At 37.1% G+C, this 23265-nt stretch overlaps 1 protein-coding gene across 5 annotated transcripts in view; it reads right to left on the reverse strand.

Moving 5' to 3' along the window:
* The window catches only part of LOC105212007 (cAMP-specific 3',5'-cyclic phosphodiesterase), a 332058-nt gene extending 322268 nt beyond the window's left edge, over nt 1-9790 (reverse strand). For 2 of the 5 annotated variants that reach the window (XM_011183740.2, XM_011183739.2), the window contains exons 1-2: nt 9487-9786; nt 7358-8961 (exon numbers count right to left, since the gene is read on the reverse strand). In XM_011183740.2, the coding sequence (XP_011182042.2) occupies nt 7358-8961; nt 9487-9609 (1727 nt within the window). In that variant the 5' untranslated portion in view covers nt 9610-9786. Of the gene's footprint in view, nt 1-7357; nt 8962-9486 lie in introns of all 5 variants that reach the window. The other 3 variants (XR_008471481.1, XM_011183738.2, XM_029040038.2) reach the window with 3 other exon arrangements.
* Between the last annotated feature and the right edge of the window lie 13475 nt (nt 9791-23265).

Raw genomic sequence — 23265 nt, forward strand, 5'->3', positions numbered from 1 at the left:
TTCAAAAATGGATCGAGTTCGTTCCGTTTCAGAAGCATAACGCAAGCGTTGATTCGGTCCAGAAGGTTTTTTTGAGTCAAATTATGCAGCATCCAAACATCAAACTTTTTTGTGTTTTGTGTATCCAGCCTTCTGCAGATGGTTAAAAATGGTTTGGTGACTAACTCCCACCTCCTGGGCGATGTCACGAGATGCAACATGCCGGTCTAACTCGATGTTTTCCATGATTTGATCGGTATTCGTAGTCACAGGTCTTCCGCCGGCTGGCTTATCCATGGTGTCGTTTTCACGCTCTCTGAATCGTCGAAACCATTCCTCCACAGTTCCAAGTTATAGGGTACCATCAACCAAAATACCATTATTCTCACGGACCGTTTCTCTAGCGGATTTGCATTAAAGAAGGAAAACTTTAAAATAGCTCGAATTTCGGTGTTAGTGAACTCCATGTTTACACGTCTATAACTGTTGAACGCAATATCCAAACTAATCATGCATAGCATCGTTTTGTAGGTTATGCCAAGACCTTTCAAAGGTGTATAGTATATTGCCAGATACGAGCTCTGTACGCTTTATACATAGTCGCGAAATTCAAAAGACAAAAAGGAGGAAGGGAGATATTTGCCAACCTAATATAACACAATCTCACAACGAATAACCGAGACATGGTTACAAAGCTTCCAGTAACAAAACAGCGGTTTAACGAAAAAATTAGTTTATATTCCATATAACTCTGGAACCTTTTAAACTTTTTTTCAACTCAATGTCCAACACCCTGAAATACACACGGAGAGTGATCATTTGGCATTTACAAAAATCTTTGTGAGAAACCTCCGACAAAAACTGTGGCTTTGGTTTTAGGAGGATGCGAGAGGTTAAGTTACGATTTTTCTCATTTAAAATCCACATAGCCTTTATAGAACCGAGTCTATTGCTAATTTCTCATATAACAAATGGACTAGTACCGTCTTCTCCTAAGCGCATATGTAGTCGAGATGATCGATTAAAACCTTCATTATCCCAGAGACAATCGGAATTCATTACTTCCTCAATGGTCTATGCTTTTTTCCTTTTCACCACTGTTCATTTCAAATTTATGCTTAATACAAATAAATAAAAATGTTTGAACACGTGTGTTTGTTTAAGGAAAAGAATAGCGCACATATTTATTTTGTTCAGTAAACAAAGATGACGAAAAAGAAACGAAATATTTCTAAGTTGTCGCCTTCCGCTATCTTAATGTCAATCTACTAATAAAGTTAAAACATTTAAAATTATGAATTTCAACCCAAAATGAAGAATTTTATAGATATACGATTCTACAAATTGCAGTCTTTAACTACCTATGTAATATTAGCCAGAGAAAATTTCGACGGATCCAGCCAATATTTGTTTCTCGGGAATTTTCTTATATTTTAATTTTCAGCCATCAAAATCTCGAGAACACATCTGTGACTAATAAGAAAGACACTAATGTCTCAGAAACCTACAATATTTCTTTGGGTGAAACTTTCGATGGAAGTTAAGACTACCGATTCTGCCAGTACTATTATCGGTTTGGATTTTTTTTGGTAGATTTTAAACCAATTGGATTCGTAAACATTAAATATTCAAGAAATGCATCTCCATATCAAGTTATGTTTCATGACTGAATATATTTCCACCGCCAGATTATGTGAGATCGATCGGAACTTCGAAATGACAACTATACGAGTATTATCCGATAGTTGAAAATAAAAATGATATATTATTCGACTTATGCTCAATGAGTTTCTTCCTTTGTTCAGTCTTTTTTAATTGTCTTTAATAAACAAACTACTGACTACCCTTTTATTCGAATGAATAATTATATTGAAGCACTGTCTTTCAATAATTATAGCAATTATACCCCAGCTCAATCTGTAATAACTGCTAGTTCTTTTCGGTAAAAACATTCTATGTTCGCTCTAAAAAAATATACTTATATTTTTACAGATAATATATTTTCAATATTTATACGGATATATTTGTACAAGAGAGAACATAATGCTAATAATGGTGAGCAAAGATGAGAAAACATGTTGGATTGATTGAGCTGTACTGTAAGAGTAACTTGACCTTCTCGTTACATGAAAGATAATATTATATCTTCTATTTTCAGCTGAATAAATAAGCTTTAGATTATAAGTATTTCAATTCTAGTTCTATCTATAATGAAGTCATTTATTTCAATGTCAATGTAAATTTAAATATATGCTTAGCTATAATCTGTTTTACAAGGTTATCTTTTAATGGAAAAATCTGTGAACTAGAATTATAAAAGAACCGATTTTCAAAATAACTTCATCATTTACTTGGATTACATTATATAAAAGAGTTACTTAAAAATATCTCTAAGAAAAACAGAAAGAATGAAATTCTTCGCAATTATTATGATCGCCTGCTTGGCGATCTCGTACACTTGGGCGGCTGCTGTGGATAATTCGGAGATTTCCGAAGATATTCCAGGTTCAGAAGAAACTGGCGAGAAGATCAACTATCCACAAGAATCTGTGGAATTTCCACCACTAGAAATGTTGGAAATTATTTTGAACCCACACCGATTAAGCGAAAATGAAGAAATATCGCCGGAGTCGGATGAAAGTGAAGAACATGAAGCAAATGAAGATGCGGAAAGCAATAATGAAGCTGAAAAAGAGGAAGTAGAAAACCCAATTGAGGACCTAAAAGCTGAGGATGAAAATAAAATAAATGAAAATGACGAAGAAGACCAAAAAGAAAATGATGAAATCAATGAAAATGAAAATATTATCGATGAAGAAGACAATGAAAATGTGGATGACGAAGGGAATGAAAATACCAATGGACGTAATGAGAATGATGATGATGAGGAAGATGCAGACAAAGAGGAAAAAGATGCAGATGAAGAGGAGAACGAAGCAGATGAAGAAGAAAAAGATGCAGATGAAGAGGAAAAAGATGCAGAAGAAGCCGGAGAGATTACCGAAGATGAAGACAAAGATAAAGATATTAACGTAGATAATTCAGGAATCGCTCACGACGTGATTGATGATCATGCTAACGAGGTAGTTGAACTAGATATTGAAGGTAGCAGTGGTGATGAAGATGATAACGACAAAAAGGAGGAAAATTCAAAGGATGATGAGGATGATGATAAGGAAACAGAAAAAATGGATGCAGAACACGAAAACGAAGAAAACAACTCAGCGGACGCTATCTTAGCCGATGAATTGATAAATGACGATGAGCATGACGATATTAGCGATGATAATAATGATGAAGATGATGATGATGAACATAAAGATCATGAACATGAAGAAGATGAACATGAAGATGATCTTGACGGAAATGTACATCAAGAAGATGAAATAGATCATGAAGAAGATGGAGATGAAGATGAAGATGAGGATGACGAAGATGATGATACCGTTGAAGAATAATGACCACGAAACAAATCAAACCCAGTTGAAAATATTACTGCTGAGTATTAACTTTATAAACGACTTCTACACGCAGATAAATTTGGACCCCATATCAACTAATCAACATTATAAAACGGTGATATAAACAAACCTTTATATATTTTATAAAATAGTAAGAACTGTTTTAAGAATGTTTGTTTCAAAAACCATACCTTACCAACCCTACAAACATATTTCGTAAATAAAAATCAAAAACAAATTTTAAGTATTTACTGAATACTTGAGAAATCTTAAAGAAAAGGTAAGTTTGTGTTAAAGTTTCTACTAGAGCAAGTTTGAAGGAGTATTTAATACAGTTCAGTATTGATTTGTATTTATTCCAATGTGGAACATGCTTCGATCTTGTGTCATTATTTGATTATTGTATCTAGCTAGGAAGTATTCTAGGAGCTCGTTAATCGAAAGAAAACACTTGAAAAATCACAGACAAGTCTTTTAAGAGGCATATTATTTTAATCTCTTTAAAAAACGATGATTCTACCTCGTCATCTGCGAGAAAAATTTAGTATTATGCCCAATTTTTACCTTCACCACATATAGCCAATCGGACTGACCAATTCCGGCCAAATACGTAATTTCCTGAATTCGATAGACTTTAAAAATTAGAATTAAAAGAAGACGATGAAGAGACTACTGAGTGTCTTAATATAATATGTATGACATACGTTACCGTTATCACGGATTATAAACGACTATAGTCTCAAACAGTGGGAGTCACAGTTCTTACGGAACGTCGCCAAGAACTTAAGCTACGACAGTAAAATTAAAATGTTAATGCCCCTTCTTCAAATATATCATTTAATTGACTCAATTACGTAACTTTTTGTCTTGCTAGTCACGTATATAGTTGCTAAGTGAGCAATTTTGATATCATCCTTATATTATTATTATTATATAATAACGAGACGATCGTAACAGATGTATCTAAATGGTAAATATTTACTAAGAATAGAAAATTGAAAAAAAAAAACTTATAATAATTAAAAATAGTAAAAATATTGCTAATTATGTAGGAAGCATTATCTACTGATGATTGGCCAAAGTATCCCGAGCGATAAACATTCCGCAGCTGTTTAATTATTTGAAGTTCGAAGAAAAAACCCACTCAACATATAATTAGGAAAATATTGGTTTAAACGTCAGTATTATTAAGCCAGAGCTAAGATTATGAAACCACTGCATTATTTTTGGAAAGGTATAGGGGTACATATATTAGTTGGAATATTATAATGACTATAGCAACATCTAGCGGATTTTTTAATGTTATGTTCTCAAGTTCATGAAAGGAGAGCGCTTCATAACCGACAATGTTCAAGCAAAGACAACTCTCTAGATCCCTTAGAACAAGTACGCACTATCCTTAGAAACTCTTTGTAGGTATTCGAGATAATACACTGTCAGGAGAACTATTTAGGACCCAGAAGAAACTAATTCTTACTTTAAGAACATTTTATAGAATATAATGTGCTTCGTAGATTTTCAAACAAAGAAGCTTTTGGGACAAAGAAAATCAACCTCACCACAAGAAGTTCTGCTTTGGGTACAAAAAAATAATAATTTTCGGTGTTTACTTACGAAAGTGACAAGTTATGAAAATAAATAAGAACAGAACAGCTTTTCTTTGAGTTAAGTTTGTCTTTAACCAGAAATAATTGCAAAACATGTTATTCTAAAAACTTTCGTATATAACAACCAAATTGCGTAGCGGCTAAAGAACAGTTTAAACTTGAACCTTGAGGGTATAGGTTCTTTAAAAATGGCACCAAAGATACAATTATTACTCGTAGCCGCCTTTGTGTTTGTAGCTTTGGCTAATACCAGCGTCGATGCGGCCGCTGCAAAAGCTCCAGCCCAGGCACCAACATCAGCTCCACCAGCCGATGATGAATATGACTCGTCTGAATATGACGATGAATATTACGATGATGAAAACTCTTCAGAACTTCCTGAGGGAAGTACTGATGATCCACTATATTCCGATGAGGATTCCAGTGAGGCACCAGGTGCTGATGATGAATCCACTGAAGCTGATGATGCAGCCAATGCCAGTGAAGCACCAGTAGCTAAAGACGAACCTGTGGTTGGTGGTGAAAGCAAACCTAAACCTGCACCACCTGCTGGTGGCGATGCAAAACCCAAACCCACCCCAGCCGCCGGTGATGATGATGAAGAATACGAAGAATATGAATATTACGATGAATCGACAGGTGCCCCTGGTGAAGGTGGTAATACAGAGGCTCCAGGTAAATGAGATTTAGTTAGAGATATACTGACTGTTGTCGCACTAACTATAATAATGTTACTTTTAATGCAGTGGATGAGTCTACCGAAGACTACTCATATGATGACACTTCAATAACTGGAGAACCGGTGGAAGGTGAAGAACCTGTGGAAGGCGAAGGTCCCGTCGCAGGTGAGTTAGAGCTTGCAAAATTGTATTAAGCATTGATGTGAAAAGGAAATCTTTCTTCAATTCGATCGATTTAAAGGACAACCTGGCACTGGATCACCTGTTAGAAGACGTAGGCGCGGAACTGGTCGTCCAGGCGCCAATGGACAGAGACGCAGAAGAAGAAACGCAAATGGTCAAAGGAGAAGACGTGCCGGTGCCGGTGCCGGTCAGAAAGGACGTAGAAGACGTAATGGACAGGGTGGTGCTGGTAATGGAAATGGCGCAGCTCGAAGACCCGGAAATGGTAATGGAAATGGTGCAGCCAGAAGACCCGGAAATGGTAATGGAAATGGTGCAGCCAGAAGACCCGGAAACGGTAATGGAAATGGCGCAGCTAAAAGACCCGGAAACGGTAATGGAAATGGTGCAGCCAGAAGACCCGGAAACGGTAATGGAAATGGCGCAGCTAAAAGACCCGGAAACGGTAATGGAAATGGCGCAGCCAAAAGGCCCGCAGTAAACCCACCAGTTAGAAGACCAGCGGCACCTAGACCAGCGGCACCTAGACCAGCCGCACCCAGACCAGCGGCACCTAGACCAGCGGCCCCTCAAAGACCACCAGTTAGAAAACCAGCACCAGCACCAGCACGCAGACCGGCGGCACCAGCTCGCAGACCAGCCGCAGCGCCTAGACCAGCAGCGGGCAATGGAAGACGAGCTGCTAACAGAAGAGGTTAAGCTGTAAACGCTTTAAATTCGCTCTCTTCAGGGTTTTTAAGAGATGAAAAATAATAAATGAAACAAAATTAAAATTATAAACCAATTTTTTTGTAGGAAAACACAAAACCTTTGAAAAGTTTCAATTCCAGCAGTATATTTTAAATGGAGTGCAACTTAGAATTAAAATGAAAAGAGCTCCTGAGAACATCGATAATCGAATAACTCGGGTCCTCCAATAGTTATTGTATTCGAGGTTTAATCTAATATTTTAGTACTCACGGTTCACTAGAACCCGAGGTGTAACCAGCAGATACGCAACCCACAACCCCGATTTTCGCGAAAAAAACGTCCGCTACTTGTTCGGTTAAGAGCTCATACCGTCAAAGTTTTTTTCTGTGATTTTTTCTTTTGTTTTTGCTGTCAGTCGGCACATACTGGTGCCGTTAATGTCATCAAGACGACGACGAGTACTCAATTTGTAGTCAGTTCAAGTGACAACGCCTGGCACTCAACGCAAACTGAATGTACTTGAGTAACTCTTATGGCGGTCACGTGCCACAAATGTCACACAACAGTAACGACCGTCAGTGGCTTCGATTATGCCACTTTTACAAGCGTTTATCTCTGGTGCATATTTAAATGGGGAATTAAAGAATTCGCAAACGCAAGGGCGTACAAAATTTGTATTTACAAAGAGATAGGGACTATTTAGCATATACTCATCAAGATACAGTTTAAAGTAATGAAAAACTTGTGAAGTACTCACCGAACATTCGCTAGTGTATGCCGTCGATTCTTCAAATATCTGCTGTGGTATTTCTGCAAATCGCCAATGGAGCCCTGTTCGGCCTGCATTTTGGTAGCTGGTAAAAGCTGGGCAGAGCTGGACGCGTGTGGCACCGAAGACAATGAGATGCGATGTAAACCGCCGCTGCTGACGCTGGTCGCTGTGTTGGTATTGCTGCCGTTCGAAGCGAGTGTTTCGTTGGAGGTAGCGCCGCCACTGCCACTGCCGCCACCAGCACCTCCACCACCGCTACTACCGCCGCCGCCGCCTCCGCCGACGCCTCCTCCGCTACTACCGCCCCCACCAGCAACGCTGCTGGTAGCGCTACTGGGCGTGAGTACTGAACGAGACCAAGCCGACTTGTGTTGCTTGCGGAATTTGAGTTTGATGCGTGGCGAGGGAGTCGAAGCGCTCGGCGTCACTAACTCTTGATGGCCGCTGGTCGGTGCTGAGAACGAAGTGTTTGTCGACTGTGGCGCGTTTGTGCTTTCGCTGCTGTCACTAACCGTAGTTAAGGTACCGCCAACTGCCTGTTCGGCGTCGACGGGCGGTGAGTACTGATGCCGATTGCCGATATGCTCGGATTCTTCTTCCTCTTTGATGTGCGGTAGTGGCGAGGTTTGTGATTGCGAGACGCGTGGCGCTGATTGCGCGGCGGGTGGCGGTGGTGGTGGTACCTGTTGTTGTTGTTGAGTTTGTTGCTGCTGCAGTGTGGCTGTGTTACTTGTTTGACCAATAACAGTGGTAAAGGACGTCACTGTCGGCGCGTTACTAATCGTTTTTGTTGGGGAAATCTGCTGAGCGCTGAGGCTTAGCGCGGCGCTACCGATTGCATTCAAGCCCTGAGCGGCGTTAATATGCGCACCCAGGTAAGGTAGCTGCTGTATGGCAGCAGTCGGTGAGACACTGGCGTCACTCAAGGTTTCCGGTTCGGCTTTACGTGCTACAATACCGGTAGCAAGTGTGGCGGCTGCAATATCGGCTACACTTAAGGTCGGCGGCTCGAGTTCATCACTGTCGTTTATAATGGTTTTCAAAGATATGGGCGTGGTAGCCGAGGTGGCAATTGTGTCGGCTAACGAATGCTTTTTACCGTTAGCTGCTACAGCGGCTGCTTCGACATCGACATCAACGTCTACGTCAGCGTCTAATTCGGCGTAGGGCGCACTAATCGTGGTGTTGCTATCACGTTTCTTCTCGTATGCTGCTTTGGCGTACTTCTTTTGGGTTGCTGCGGTTATGCTGGTGCCGTTATTCACATCATCCGCGGGCGTAGCGGGCGAATGGGGCGGACTTGTAGCGGGGGCTGCTGAGCCGCCCCCGCGACAAGGTATACAACAGCGAAACACTGTGCTACTAAAGCACTTTGTCGGCTTTGATTTGCGTCGCTTGCCAGTTGCCGCTGCCGCTGCTGTTGCTGTTGCTGCTGAGTTTGTCGACGTCGACACACAACTGCCGTTGCCAATGCTGCTGCGATTGTTGGTGGCGACGCCACCGCTAACACCGCTGCCGCTGCCACTGCCACTGCCGCGTGCGCTTCCACAATTGCTATTGCTGTTGTTGCTATGGCTGCCACTGAAGCGCTGCGAATGGATGGTGAGATAAACGTATTAGTTGCTAGATCTTACAAAATTTATATGTATTCTATGTGCTATGTGTATCCTAAGTGTTATCCCAAGCCAAATGCTAAGCCCTAAAAAATCGGTTGGTATTTTCAGAATTTTTAAGCTTTATTCCTGAACTCTAGCCTCAATAGCCTTAATAAAAGAGGCAACCAACTCTCCAATATGTCCTCATGTTCTACGTAGTCATTATTTGGTAGGCCTAGCTTTGAAGCGTTTGATTCTTTTATCTCGATTCTGAAAATATATCCAACTTTTAATACCAGTATCCTTAAAAAAGATAATCTGCTCATTCTTCTCGAACCTAACTAATCGGAGTCAAAGCAGACTCTAGCTGACTTCCTGGAAGAAATTTCTTCACTTTATATTTGATGAGGTTCTTCGAAGTTTATGTTACTAACTATACTAAGATATCGTATGCCCAATCTTTCTAAAAATAAAGCAACCCTCAATCACACATTCAAACCCCTCGGAGTCAAACCAAACCTTGCCGCCAGCCGTCGCTTGTAGTTTTGCTGTATGCTCGAGCTGTTGCTGTTGTTGTTGTTGTTCGAATTTGTGTGCACCATTTTTGAAACCTATGTGATAGGTTATTTTGGATAAACGCATTATAAGCAGTTGTTCTTTGCGGTTTTCTTCAACAACAACCAGCTGTCTTTTGGAGTACTTCAATATTGTGTCATTGTTGTTGTTGTTGTGCAATAAATTTGAGTTTATCCTTTTAATTAATTTAAAGTTAGTTTTGCATTATAGATTTTTATGTTATCGTTTTTATTTAAGTGTGTAAAGCATTGCTTCGATTTTTTCCAAGAGGGTTGTTAATTAATCTGAAAAGAGAGAGAGAGAGAATTAAAATTATTATTACGTTGAAATTGACTAAAAAACTTATATAATTTCGATATAGATGAATATATACTAATTACTTATGGCTCCTATTATTTTAAACTAGAAAATGGCTAACGCACATATCTTGACATTTCAAGCCCCAAATTCTTCTTCTGAAAACCATCTTTAAAATAATTAATAATTGATGAATACTATATGACTTTAGGGACTCTCTAACATTATTATCATCGAGTCGGAAGTGTTTAGTGAATATAAACGACTCTGTATCGTCGATTATTCAGTATGTCCGCCAACGGTTGGTTAACCGTTAACTAAATTACTTAATGTCGCAGGCACAACAGAGTGGATACAGCACCCTCACCCTCCATAAAAATATATAGTTTTTAGATATCGATTCAACAGAACACGATTACATATCACTTTAATAAAGATTTTAGTAATGTTCCTTTTCTATCTCAACCACAGTCTCGGCGACCGATTGACGAATGGTCAAAACATTATAATATAGCGAGTGAAGGTATGTATGTATCTAAAGAATTGGCGTAGAACCCGTTTATCCGATTATAGCCGAATTGATAATATCGCGTCATTCTTCTCTTTCCCTTGCAATTCGGCGCTAGTTGAAAATACCACCAGGTCTTTCCAACGGAGCGGAGGCCTGCCTCTTCCTCTTTCGGCGGGTGCTGCAAGGAACACTTTCGTCCATTCGGACAACATGACCTAGCTAGCGGAGCCGCTGTCTTTTTATTCGCGGGACTATGCAATGTCTTGGGGTAACACATAAAGCTCATCGTTCCATTGTCTGCAGTATTCGCCGTTGCCAATGTTTAAGGGACCATAAATCTTCCGCAAAATCTTTCTCTCGAAATTTTAAGTGTCGACTCATCGGATGTTGACATCGTCCTCGCTTCTGCACCATAAAGTAGGACGGGTATGATGAGCGACTTGTAGAGTTTTATTTTGGTTCGCCGAGAGAGGACTTTACTGTTCAATTGCCTACTCAGTACAAAGTAGCACCTGTTGACAAGAGTGATCCTTCGCTGGATTTCGAGGTTGACATTATTGGTGTTGTTGATCCCGGTTTTTATTAGATTGTGATGTGGGATAGTTCTGTTTTAAGATGAAATCGAACGAAGTTTGAGAAAAAATAAATATATAAATAAATATATTTTATGGGTTTGCATATTCAGATTTGGTAACTGCTGTCATGAGGAAATTCTCCGTAAAAATTTAAGAGTTGAATGATATTATATGCTGAGCTTGTGAAAAAGAGTTAATTTATTGGTTATGAAATCTTGTTTCGCATATCTGCATTTTAGAATGAAAAACCATGATCACATATTCATATTATGGCAAAATATTTATACATACATTCAAACGTGTAGAAATATGATCTAAGTTCTTACATGAATTAACTTAATGGAAAGAGAGACAAGACGAGAGAAGAAGCAAGAGTAACTTTACAAATGCAAACATGTTAATAAAAATATATTTATAATAAATTAAACAAAAAATAAATAAATTTAGAGTTCAAAATAACAAATTCCATAAAAACCAAACACTTTGTTTATTTAGAAGTAAATAAAGAGTTTCTATTAGAACTGACAATAAAATACAAGAAAGAATTAGCAATTGTTTAAATAAACGAAATGAGTACAAGCGCAAGCTGTTTAAACAAACTTCAAAACAAGAGAAACTAGTCACCATAAAATTAAAAAAATAATAATTTGAGCCTCAAGTTGCCCAAGAATCAGTTATCATTAAGCTGTTATAACGCATTAAGCTAAGCATGTTCCTGCAAACCTTGTGTTGTCTCATTCTTATTTGCCTTACTATACTCTGCAAGAGTACGTGGTCTGCGTTGCCCGACGACTATGCCAGTTCTTTCACTGTGCAGCAAGCAAAGGATTATTTCGAAGATGAATTGACACCAATTCAATAAAAAGTGAAAGAACGTGCAGTTAAACGGAAATAAAGGAAATTCGAAATAATAAGTTTTTGTTGTATTTTTTAATATTATTTTATTAAAATATTGTATCGATTCGAGTTTTGAATTTGAAGAAAGAGATCATGCTTCGGTGTTCACAGAAATAAACAGAGAGCTAACAAAGAGAGCAAGGTGGATGAGCGATTTTTATGTACGTCTTTAAGATTGAAAAGAGGGAGGTAATATCATTCAAATGCCCAAATATACTCGCTCTCTTGTATTGATTGAAACTGTTTAAATGAACAATTTCGTGCAAATTGAAAGCTAGAAATTGTATACTTCTACCAAGATAGTAACCTTTCTTAGTATTATTATTAGATGTCTTCTATTCATCAACACATAGAGGGTGACGAATCCAACATGCTACTGGCATAAGGCAATAGCTTAATGGGGTAGACTGATATAAATTAATTGGAAATATATAAAAATATGTGAATAACTTTAATTATGCCTTGGGATATAATTTTAGAGTAGGATTACAACAGACGCGAGTTGCCAGAGCTGCTTGGAGGAAGGCGAAGATGAATCATCCAAGCACATCCTCCATCAATGTCCAGCAATCGGCAGACTAAGGCTAAAACACCTCGGTAGGCACACTTTCGGCGAACCCAGCGAAGTGACTGAAATCGACATTAACCGACTAAAGTGCTTTATATTAGAGTCCAAGCGAAGTCGAAGCTGTATAAATGAGACTGTCTGCAGTTCCGGAGATCTACCTGTTGATCTAACCTAACCTAGCGTTCCAATACAGCAAACAGAGAGATGTTTAGTGATCGTAAAATTTTGAACACTCCTCAGCAGTCTATTTGAGAAGGCAAATGTTTCAAGATTAAATTAAAAAAAAAATTGTGGAATACTGCTTCTACTAACTGGTAACTTCGATTACTGAAAGATTTCATACTGAAAAGTATTCTTGAACTCTTTCGGACTATCGAGTATTGACATAATGATTCTTTTATCCAAATTCATGAATAAATAATTAAATCCAATTATCCAATTTAATCCTGAAGCAAGAAAAGCTTTCAACTGCAATCTACAGCTAATTAAACATATACTTATTTAAAATCTAAGTAAATTGCCCAGGACAAATAAAAGAAAACATACACACAAAGAAATATTACAGAGGTGAAAACTTCACTAGACACAATAAAACTCCAACAATTGCCGACCTACTATATTTACAATCCACCCAAAAATTCCTGAAAATTAGTATGAACTCACAGTTCACAATTTGTAGACCTGAGAACCCCCGCTCAAATGTGCTGTATTTAAATACTTCAACGGTAATTAACCGCGTGTATACAAAATCAAAAAAGACAACACAAAAATAGCAACAACAACAACAAAAGTGTGTCATTCAAAAAGTCAAGCAAACAATAGACCCACAATTGAGGCATCCAAAGCAAGCAAATTGCAGCGAGGGAAAGGAAGTGGAGAATCTCAAGCGAACTGCCGAGCTTGAGTAGACAAGCAGTGGACAACAGGAGCGTCAACACAACAAATTGCTAGCATTTTTTTATAGCAACAACAGCGACAACACCAACATAGAAAATTAGCAAAATTAGGTGCTACTGGTTGCAGTACAGCCGGTGTGCTCCTCACTCAACCCCAGCTAGTTAGCAGTTCATTTTGACTCTTTGCCAAAATTGTTTACTGCAAATTATGAAAGCAATTCAAAAATGCTGGAAATGCTGGACGAAAGCCTGTAACAACAACAACAACACCTCACAAGGTAGATTTTTGGAAAATATTTTCCACACCCACCAACAAATATTGCAGAGAGAAAATTATGTTTTGGATTTTGGAAAATCGCGACGGAGAGTATGAAGATGTGAATTGCACCAACAAGGCTCACTAATTTACTTTTCGCATGGTAATTGGCAGAAAACACAATATTTCATTGGCGCGCACAACCAACATTAACTACCGGATAGAGGGCGCGCTAAAGAGAGAAGTGAAAAGAGAATGAACGGGTACAAGAATGGAGCAGAGCTCGGCGTGTGCGTGCAAAACTGACAGCTTGGCTTTTGGGCATTGCAGTGCCAACATAATTATACATTTCGACTTATATATAAAATGATATAACAGTATAAATATATATATATATACACCTCAAAATGTCGGTTATTGCCGCACAAAGCCTTTTCTCCCTTGATAATTTGTGAAAATTATTAATTCTGCTTAAAGTACGGTTATTGTGTTGTTCATGGCAGGCAGCTAATTTATTTTAATATTTTCCGTGCTGCCTCTACTTCTTCCCTCCTCTTTGAAATATTTCGCTAAATTCAGCAAAATTCTGTGAATTCTGATGTGCGGCTGTCAGGCTTGGTACAACTCGGCGGTGAGCGTCAGTAAGATGGCAAATAATATTACTTTTTGACAGGCAAACATTTTGCAAAGCCAATGGCTTACAATGTTGAATTAAATTTCTGCCTAAAATTAGGCGAAAAATGGTGTTGTAAAATATGCAAATTTGCTAATTTCCTAATAAATAATTCATTATTTATTCGATTGTGAAATGGTGGACGGGTCGTCTAGGTAGGCGAAGGTGTTAGATGATATTAAGATATGTGGATATGAATGGGACTTTGATGACAAAAAAGTTATAGAAAATTTGGTTTGATTTAATTGGATAAAATTAATACATTTAAAACAATTAAAACATTGATAGACGAGTTGATAAATCTTCAGACGTTCTTATATCGACGTTTTTGAATATCGCCAAGTGTTCTTTTCGAACACTTGATCTCAGAAATCGTTATGATACTAAACCAGATGATTATTATTTAAAATTCTTGGGTAAAATGAGAGCCTTGGGTAAAATGTTTCTGATATCGGAGAAATTAAGTTAACGATGCAACCAATTATATACGGATTTCTTTATTCATTACAGGCCATGTGACTTCAGGAACTTAAGTAAATATCCTAAAATAAGTTAGGTTATGTTAGGTTGGTCTGGCAGGCCTGCAGGCCACGCATAGACCAGTTATGGTCCTTTGCGATACCAGAATGGAGTGCCTTTACGTGTTCCCTGAGTAGTAGTCATCGTCAGGATACCTGCGCCTGTCTTGAATTTTAATAGTTTATGAGGCTTCACTAACGATATCTCCTCTAACTTATCGTACTATGGGGCCCCTAAGAACCTAAAACGCTGTCTCGCTAACGCAGGACAAACGCACAAGAGATGATCCACTGTTTCCTTGATGCCCCGCTCTTGACATTTTCTGCATTCCTCCCGATCTGACAGCCCCATTTTATAGGCATGTGCCGCTACTAGGCTGTGGACCGGTAAGAATGCCAACCATGGTCCTACAGCCGTTTCTATCAAGCTCCAGTAGGAACCTTGTATATTTTTGATCTACCGCTTTGCACATGACCGGTAGATCCTTCCAGCGAGATATGATTTTTCTTGCCATGCACCTGTCTATGTCATCGTACAGAATGTGCATGGGTTTACGGATGTTGATCATGTTTCAACAGCAAAGATCTCTGCTTGAAATATACTGCAGTGGTTCGGCAGTTTGAACTAAAATAAGTTAAATTGGAGTATATTTATAGTCGACTTCGAAAAAGATTAAAAGTCTTGAGTGAAATTTAATTTAACAAATTTTGCACGAGCCTTATAGACCTTTCGGACAGCACAATTAATTTAATACATTAAAATTATAATTGAGAAACCAGTTTTCGTCTTTCGTACAGCCGGCGACTCGATTAACGATGAATTGATAGCGTTTCACACAGCCAAATTAATTGATCAATTAAAATTTAGATTGAGAAACAATTTTTTGCCCTTCTCACTGCCGGCTATGCGATAACCAATCAACTGTTGTAGATTTTTGTTTTTGCTTTTCATGAGAACATGGTAATTTTCAACAGCTGATTACTATTTTTAGCATCGGCATCTACCGTCGAGTAGTATAAAGGCTATTTTATCAAAAATACCGCCAATTGCAGACAAAGAACATATATATATTTACAAGTTGGGTCTTTGTCGCAGAGTTGCATTTCATTTTCAAGTCGATTAAAATTTAATTTCAATTAATGTAGATTTGTATTTTCTATGGTAAATCAATCTAAATCAGCGTTTTAATCAAGCAGAGGCCGGTTAATTGATCAATTAGCTGCTGTGCGAAAAGGCTATAACGTCAGGTATCTTGATAGATGTAAACGGAAATTGACAAATTCGTCATGGTTTCGAAAAATGAGTGATTAGGGTAATGTTATTTGGACTAATTGTTCTGTAAATTGTTATTGTGATAATTATGCTTTACTCTTCGAATAGCTACATATCTCAGTCGTTGCTTGATTTTTCAGTAATCACAGACTCTACTTGTTAAATGAAGAACACGTATTCCGACAAATTTCATCTATATTTTTGGCCTATAATACATGAATACAATTCTAGAGTATCAAAATGAGATATTTGGCAGAGTAAATGCAGTTTTTATAAGGGATTATGGACATGGAGATAAAATTAAGGCCATAATGGAATACATAATATATGGTGATAACTCAATAAGTCTTAGTAATTGAAGCTTAAGCAGTAGAGTAGTAGTAGCTTTGCTATCTACAGAAAAGATATTTGGGAAGACATCTACATCTCAAATATCCCCACACAAGCCAAAATTAGTTAATATATATGCATATATACAAGTATGTGTTTAATACAGAACAAATTTCTATATAGTATATATGTACATATATATAAAAAACAGTTCAACATTATTCACTGGCTGAAAGTTACTCAAAAGTTTAAACTACATACATTACATTATTTAACAAATAGCATCATTAAAAAGTAAAACAAGTACAACGCCGCAAAGTAAATGTCTGCACATGAAGGAGTGAACTTTAAAGCTGGTGTTAAGAGTGTACAGATATTTGATTAAGCAGATTTATGTAAGTAAAAGTATACGTATTTAAGCAAAAGTTTACACACGGCCAATATGTCTATACCCTTTGCTAGGTATTCCTTAAAACACTGTCAGATGCTCGAAAACCAAATGTTGTCTGAGTTTAAAAGTTTTTTTAAATAATGATTACCTTCAAAACGTTTGTCACGCACAAATTCGCCAAGTCATTTGTTAAAATCCAAGAGAATTTTTTTGCAATATTCGCTGTGTGTCAAATTTGAGTGACAGCTTGAAATACAAACATACTTTTAGGCGCAACAGCGTCAAACAACAAACAGCAAAAAAAGAGAAAACAAAACAACAACGTCTTTGACTGCGACACAGAGTCATTAAGCTAATGAGCAGCTTTTGAATTATGCATTAATGACATTTCAATGTAGCATGAAATTCGCCAGACAACCAAATAATAATAACAACGCCAAACCGACCAAATTAGGCAAGCTGCCACAAAATCAGCACATAATTACATATGTATATACATATATATTTATCTACATGCTTATATAGTATCCCATATGCTTAAGAGCGCATACATATGGACTCTTATGTATTTACCTATGAGCATTCGCAAGTCATTATTGCAGATGAGCGACTGTAAATATGTGTTTAAGTCTGTGTGTACTTCCTTCTGCTTACTCACCTGCCGCTGACCAAATCGACTTGTTATTGCATGTTAAGCAATAAGCGCTTCTTGTTTGCATGGGCAATAAATTAGTGGCTTAATTTGTGTAGCGAATTCCGTTAGATTAACACGTTATGAGCTGTATGGGCTCTTTAATGGTAGATCTACTTAATTGCAAATAAATTAATTAATCGTATCTATATTGCGCCTATAAACAATTCAATTCAGAAAATGAGGCTCATTAAAGATTTCTTCATCACCGTCTTTGAATGAACGGTTAATATAGAGATATTATGATTTCCATTCTTTTATAATTTTCCTTGTTATAGCCTTTTCGCACAGCCAAATTAATTGATCAATTAAAATTTTAATTGAGAAATCAGTTTTTGTCTTTCGCACTGCCGAGTACTCGATAATCGATCAGCTGTTATACATTTTTAGTTTTGTTTTTCATAAGAAGTTGGTAAGTCTGATTGCTATTTTCTCAATAACCACAGCCATTACATCCAGCACCGACCTCTACCGACGAGTAGTATTAACGCTATTTTATAGAAAAATACCACCAACTCGCAGACAAAGAACGTATTTGGAATTACATAGTTGCATTTCATTTTCAACTCGAACAAAATTCGAAAAAAATTAGATTTTTATTTTTTATGGTAAATCGATCTAAATCTGCGCTTGAATCGAGCAAAGGCCTTTTAAATTATCAATTATATTCTGTGCGAAAAGGTTATCACGAATCAAACTTCATTTATGTACTCGGTCTGTCTCGCTCTATCTGTATATTTCACTAGCTCTCTCTGTTTATATTTATACTTATATTAGGATTAATCTTTCCCTCGCATGTCTCCCCCTATCTCTATCTATTTCTAGCTCTGAATCCATCTTTCTCCTTATCTCTATTTCTATCCATGAGTGAGAGAGAGACACTTTATTCGTCTAGCATTTTTCAAACTTCATTTTCGAAAGCGGCCTTTGTATTTTCGCTCAGTAATGATATTAAGAGCTTCTTCGAATTTATATAATTGAAATTAGGAGTTCTGTGATCATTCAATCTTTTATAAAGATTATTTGACTAAACTACTTGTAGATATTTCTCGAAGCTTCCTTCAATTTTCGTCTAAAAAGGTCATAAAATAATCGATCAGAAGTAAACTAAAGTGTTTAACTATAACTATAGCCTATAACATATGAGATTTTACTTCGCTTGTAATTTAAACGAGAAAATTACGGAGTAAAATTACAGGCAACAAATATCAAAGCGCCAAATTTCATATTTTTTTTCCAAAACACAAAAAGAAATATTTTCGCAATTTACAAATTCGCAGCGAGCATACCTTTAGGCGCAATTTGTGCCAAATTCATAGCACTTCCGGCTAAGCACGCATAAAAGACTGCCTTCGAAAGTGTTGCACGCCTTAAGGTATGCTTCATGTAATTTTCTGCGGAAATTGTTAGCACCTTTTTGGCAACATTTTGGTTTATTACGCATTTTACCGTAATGTAATTTGCGACATATTCACGCGAATCTCATTTAGCTTTCAGCGCGCCTAAAAGTGGAACACACAATATTAGCAATTTACATATACATAAACACAAATATGAGTACACAAATGCATTTGAGTGTGTAGAATTATGACTCCGCATATGTATGTAAGGTTGTATGTGGAGTTGCGTGCGCTCATTCAATTGCTAACTGTGCGCATCTTTGACAGCTGTCACTTGTGACAATTTACCGTCACGTTAGTCAAATACTCCGCGGTAGCAATTGAGCTGTTGAACACTGTGTCTAAATGTGTTATCGTTATGTTGTTGTTATGTTATTGTGCGCCGCTCTGCCGTTGACTGCTGCCAACTCGAGACGCAATCAACAATTGGCTACTGACATACTAGAAAATTCAACCATCCATCCTCTTGGCGTTGCCATCAACTATAAATGCTTGTTTCGTGATTGCTGTCATAGTTGTTAAGCAAGCATATATGTATGGGTGCATATGACAAGCACACAGGGTTGTATAACGATATATATTAATATACTCGTATATATGTATATGTATATATAAGTAAACATGAAATATGCTCGTTAAAGATTGCGTTTATACAGTGAAATTGGAACTCACCCTCAGTACATAAGGTACAGCTTTAAGGGTAGAGACCGCGCAGGCTGTAATGGAAGCTTTGTATTAACTCGAATACATCCACACTCTTTCCAGAAAAACTTCAGATATCGTATGGACTCCACTCTAAACTTATTTATATAGTTGAAATCCAATATTAAGCATCTTCGATTCGCATTTTCTCTGCTCGGTAAATTTGAGATCAGCTCTTCTATCAAAAAAAAAGTAAAGATTACAGGCTAAAACAGCAGCAAAGTAAACTCATTAGATTCGATACAAGATGGACTGCGAAGTAGGCACGGAAGTATATTATGATCTACATATTTCTCTCTCTATCCGTCTACCGAACTCGGCTAACATCTATTAAATAACTACAAAATGCGAACTAACTAAACAAATATGGCCAAAATATGACACGAAATGAACTAGGGACTTATTAAATAGGTCTTCAAACTCACTGCTACCATAACAGGGCATAGGCCATTCGAAGAACATGCGATGAATATGGGTATGACATACAATAACATCTGGCGATGCTGCGAACTGGTAGGGAAGAAGGAAACAATTTTCCAATTTCTCAGTGAATGTCCAAGCCTAACGCAGAACCGACACAGAATACTTGCATTCCATCAGGCATCAAAACTTGAATGGATGTCTACAAAACGCATATCGGACATTAGTAGCTTCACCCCACAAAATGGTTTATACGAAAAGATGAAACGTTATAGCTGTAATAAGAAAGTCTACGATTAGTGCATCAAAATCGCACAGCTCGTGCTAATTGAGTCCGAATCAAAACAGGACTGCTTTCCTACCAACCTACCTAGAATGTATATGGATCCTATTCAAGTGGTATACTATAGATTTTGACAAGTTTGTTATTGTGAATATTGACTAATAAGTAATGACCATTATTTCTTAGCCTTGAATTAAAATACTGTCAACATAAGAAGCTACTCAACTGTAATATGAAACAGAAAGAGGGGTTCCCTTTGCAACGAAAGAAAATTAAGGAGTTATAGAAATTCTGCTATACAGCAGTAACAAAAACAAGTCACAAAATAGTATACATATATAAATGATGAACAGTTTAAAGTGAATGAACAGATAAAACTCCGAATCGGTTCCGGTTACATATAACTGACTGTCGTAAAAACGGATGTGAATAATTTATCTACAAGAGTGGCTTAAATATTGACATCCATCCATTTTACCAACTGATATAAGCTAGCATATGAGAACCATATGGATCACTTTGCTTAATTTGAAAATCTAATAAGAGATGTTTCTTGTGAAGACAACTGCCTGTGGCGTTGTACAAATTGAGTCCAAGTCAAAATTCTTACTTGATGTTCTTTGTATGAATTTCCAAAATATGACTTACTTTATAAACAAAAATGGTAGTAAAAAAGGCTAAAAAATGGTCCACCAACTTATACATGAGATAATACTGACAGCTGTACAAATAAATTTTATATTTTTACTTTTCTCTGCCTTTCACCTTTACCTTGTACAGTAATAACCACTGAACATTAAAATTTCCTCACCTCAAAAATCACAGTTCTACCATATTTGCTGTTAAAGCAGTATTTATTGCTCAACATAACTAAAAAAAATTGAACATTTTTATGTTAACTACCAAAGAAAATCTAATTTCCGCATTTTGCACTAAAATCGTTTTTCTGAGTTTTCTATTTCATTTTATTTCTATTTATTTCCTGTTTAGCTTGCGTTCTTCTTTTACAATTTCGTTGTTGTTGCTTATTATGTACTTAAGTTTTATTCAATAACTATAGATTTGCTTTTTGTCCTCCCAGCATAGTACTTCTACAACCCCCTTGACTCGTTGCTCGGTTTGAATAGGATAATGACCCCACAAAGTGACCCTGTAATGTGAACCATAATATTCACACACATATATTTAAGTGTGTGCTGCTGAGAGCGTCATAAACGCATTTAAGCCACAAGAGAAGAGCCGGCTTTATGCGTGGAAAATAAGATTACAAGTTACTTATGCATATGTACTACCAAGTTATTAAAAATAAAATAAGAAAGAAAAATTTAACGGAAATATTAGAGATAAGAGATCAAAAAGAACATATAGGAGAGACAAACTAAAATTTGCAGCTTATTTAGGTCTTGCTATTCATACTAAATGGTTAATTATCTATAATTTCGATAGTCTTTGCGGTGATATTATAGAAAAACGAAATTAAAAATACTCTTCCGATAGATGGCGCCTTCGTCGAGCAGTTTCTTCATAATACTGTATTGTACTAGGTATGTAATGCTGAGTAATCTTTATATGATGAATTTTATGGTCAAAACTGCAGTAAATAGTTCCGTAATTGCTTTAATGTTATAAACCATTTCAGACTAAATTGGTCCATATGGACAAATTATGCTAATAAGATCCACTTAACCTTTCATATACTGTAGATTCACATATATATGTATGTATGTATGTATGTTATATTTTGCTAAGCAAATATTACACCATAAATTAGCAGAGGGCACAATAAGCAAAGGTTAAGTTACCAAAATGTATTTCAACTAAATTGAAATGGTTAACACCCATCCCCAAAGTGACTGTTAGCCTCACTTTCATATTTAATGATTTTGTGCGCCGGTCAGTCAGCAAGAAAATTAATATTTTTTGGGTTAGAGAGCACAGTAAAAGGATATGGAATGAGATATAACACATTCATACATTCATATTTAAGGGTCTTTACATGAGAAACATTTCCATTTAGTTACAAATAAGGCTAATTTCAGCATTGAAAAATGGGAGGAAACATGTATATTTAGCTTGGATTAATGCTCGGTAGATGTCACCTCTTCTGCGACATATGGCGACTGGTATAATATTAAATTGGGTTAGGTTAATACCTCCCTTTCGCCTTTTTGTCTTTTGAATTTCGCGGCTATGTATAAAGCTCTCTCTAGAGCTCGTATCTGACAATACAATACATTAAAAGGTCTTGACATAACCTACAAAACGACGCTATGCATGATTAATTTGGATATTGCGTTCAACAGTTATGGACGTGTAAACATGGAGTACACTAACGCCGAAATTCGCGCTATTTTAAAGCCTTTTTAAACCATCTGCAGAAGGCTGGATACACAAAAAAGTTTAATGTTTGGGTGCCGCATAATTTGACGCATAAAAACCTTCTGGACCGAATCAACGCCTGCGATATGCTGCTGAAACGGAACGAACTGGACCGATTTTTGAAGCTGATGGTGAATCGTCCCAAACAGTGGCCAAGCCGGGATTAACGGCCAGGAAGGTGGGTTTGGTGGGATTGAAAGGTAATCATCCACTATGAGCTGCTCCCATATGGCCAGACGCTTAATTCTACCATCTACTGCGAACAACTGGTCCGCTTGAAGAATGCGATCGACCAGAAGCAGAATTGTCCAACAGAAAGGGTGTAGTGTTCCACCAAGACAACGCCAGACCACACACCTCGTTGATGACTCTTAAGAATCTACGGGAGCTCGGATGGGAGGCATATTTGAACTAAATCCAATCACTGTAACACTTTTTATAAAGCATTGAATAAAGATAAAAAAAAGCGGAAAGGAGATATTTGCCAACCAATATATGTATCTCTATAACTAGCAACTTCTAGAGAAAATTGCATCGAGTGGGCTTTGACCATTCCCCAGTTTATTTAAAATTTTCTTTTATTTCGGATTCCCAGAATTCTTACTTGACGTCTAGAAAAGCTTTTTTTAGGTTTTTGCTAATATAACCTCCGCCAATGGCCA

Source organism: Zeugodacus cucurbitae, chromosome 5 (assembly GCF_028554725.1).
Source record: "Zeugodacus cucurbitae isolate PBARC_wt_2022May chromosome 5, idZeuCucr1.2, whole genome shotgun sequence".
In the NCBI taxonomy this organism is placed as follows: domain Eukaryota; kingdom Metazoa; phylum Arthropoda; class Insecta; order Diptera; family Tephritidae; genus Zeugodacus; species Zeugodacus cucurbitae.